This window comes from Oryzias melastigma, linkage group LG21 (assembly GCF_002922805.2).
Source record: "Oryzias melastigma strain HK-1 linkage group LG21, ASM292280v2, whole genome shotgun sequence".
In the NCBI taxonomy this organism is placed as follows: domain Eukaryota; kingdom Metazoa; phylum Chordata; class Actinopteri; order Beloniformes; family Adrianichthyidae; genus Oryzias; species Oryzias melastigma.
In genome coordinates this window covers 563,470-565,024 of record NC_050532.1, presented here as the reverse complement: position 1 = coordinate 565,024, position 1,555 = coordinate 563,470, and the positions used below count along the sequence as shown (strand labels likewise).

At 42.0% G+C, this 1,555-nt stretch overlaps 1 protein-coding gene across 1 annotated transcript in view; it reads right to left on the bottom strand.

Annotated features, from left to right (window-relative positions):
• The window catches only part of LOC112155235 (trace amine-associated receptor 13c-like), a 14,114-nt gene that overhangs the window by 8,420 nt on the left and 4,139 nt on the right, over window positions 1-1,555 (bottom strand). The window contains exon 3 of the mRNA XM_024286751.1: window positions 211-260. Within this exon, the coding sequence (XP_024142519.1) occupies window positions 211-260 (50 nt within the window). The remainder of the gene's footprint in view (window positions 1-210; window positions 261-1,555) is intronic.

Below are 1,555 nucleotides of genomic sequence, written 5' to 3'. Positions count from 1 at the left end.
CACGCTAAAACATTTGGAAATGGTAAATATAAGGCGAAATACAGTTAACACCGAAAATGACCCACAACCCCATTACTAACCCTTTAAACCTCATGTTGTTCAATAAATATTAAAAAGGACGTCGTTGTTTGATATCATTATTTTCTTCTTTGTGGTAAAGTCCCTTCACAGGGTTACAAGTGCCTAAGATATACAGTCAGATGCAGATACCTGAAGCACTGGAAACTGCCAAACAAAGGCTCCTGGCCTTGAGCAGCCGCCTAAGGAGGTACACAAGAGATAATGAAGCCAGACGGATAAACAGGCTGTCGCAAATCAAAGCAGCAGAGCAGACCCACCAAGGCTGGAAACTGAAAGGTACTGGAAAAGTATATGAGAGAAGGACACAGCACATAACAGCAATGCTCAATGGCTGGCCTCTCTGAGGAAAGAGCATAGGAACCTCCCTGAACAGAACCCGGTAACCATCACAATGGCAGACATCCAAGAAAAAGCCTCAGGTATAAAGAACTGGACAGCACCGGGCCCTGAAATGATACACGCCTACTGGCTTAAGAGACTTATGGCACTTCAAGAACGCCTGGCAGCACAAATGAACCAGATGCTAAGAAATGGGTCTCACCCTGGGTGGCTAACAGAAGGGCGTACAATCCTGATCCAGAAGGATCCCTCAAAGGGTGCAGTCCCATCCAACTACGGCAATTAACCTGTTCTGGTAGCACAGGAACAAGCCCTGAGCACCAGAGCAATAGAGGCTCAGATCTTCCACACCAGACAAGACCCAAGGTGTAGGCTGTGCAAAGAGGCTCCGGAAAGATTCCAGCACATAACTGCATATATATATATGGCCCCGACTCTTGTCTGGATCCTGACCCCTCTGGTTGTTCTCTGATGCTCCTATGCCCGTTCCTGACCTTGGTCCGTCTGACCCCAATTTAGATTTGTAGACTTTTAGCTATCTTAATAAACCTGCTGCACTTGGAGCCAGTCGTCTGCCTGTTCTGTATCACATGTTCATTATAAAAATGGGCATGAACATTTTTCCTCTGCAGAGTTAATAAGAGTTAGTTTCTGTTTACAGGAGCCAGATAATAGTTTATTTACACAGAGTCTACTTGTGATTTTTTTTTCTCTTTGTATGTCTTTGATGCACTCTATTCTATTTTAAGTGTACATTTTGTATATTCTTTTGTTATCCTTGTCTTCTTTTTTTCTCCCTGGTGTGGGCATTATTACCCTTCTGATTCTGACCTCTAAAGAACACTCTTTCACTTGATGTGAAAATAATAAATACTGTCCGTGGCAACTTGTAACAACAAAAAACTAAATTTGAGAACCTTCTTCACTCACTACATAAAATCATTGTCTCTTTCTCCAAATAAAGTATTGTATGCTTCTTCTTTGCAGGTTTTTTTTCTCCATGTACCATACTTCATTTTGCACCTTTATGACTGCGTTAGCTCTGTTGTCTTGTTTTATTCTACAAGTTCAGCAGCTTTTTTTAAAGAATGTACCAGGCTATTCTGACATTTTGGGTTGCTCACTTAATCCTCTT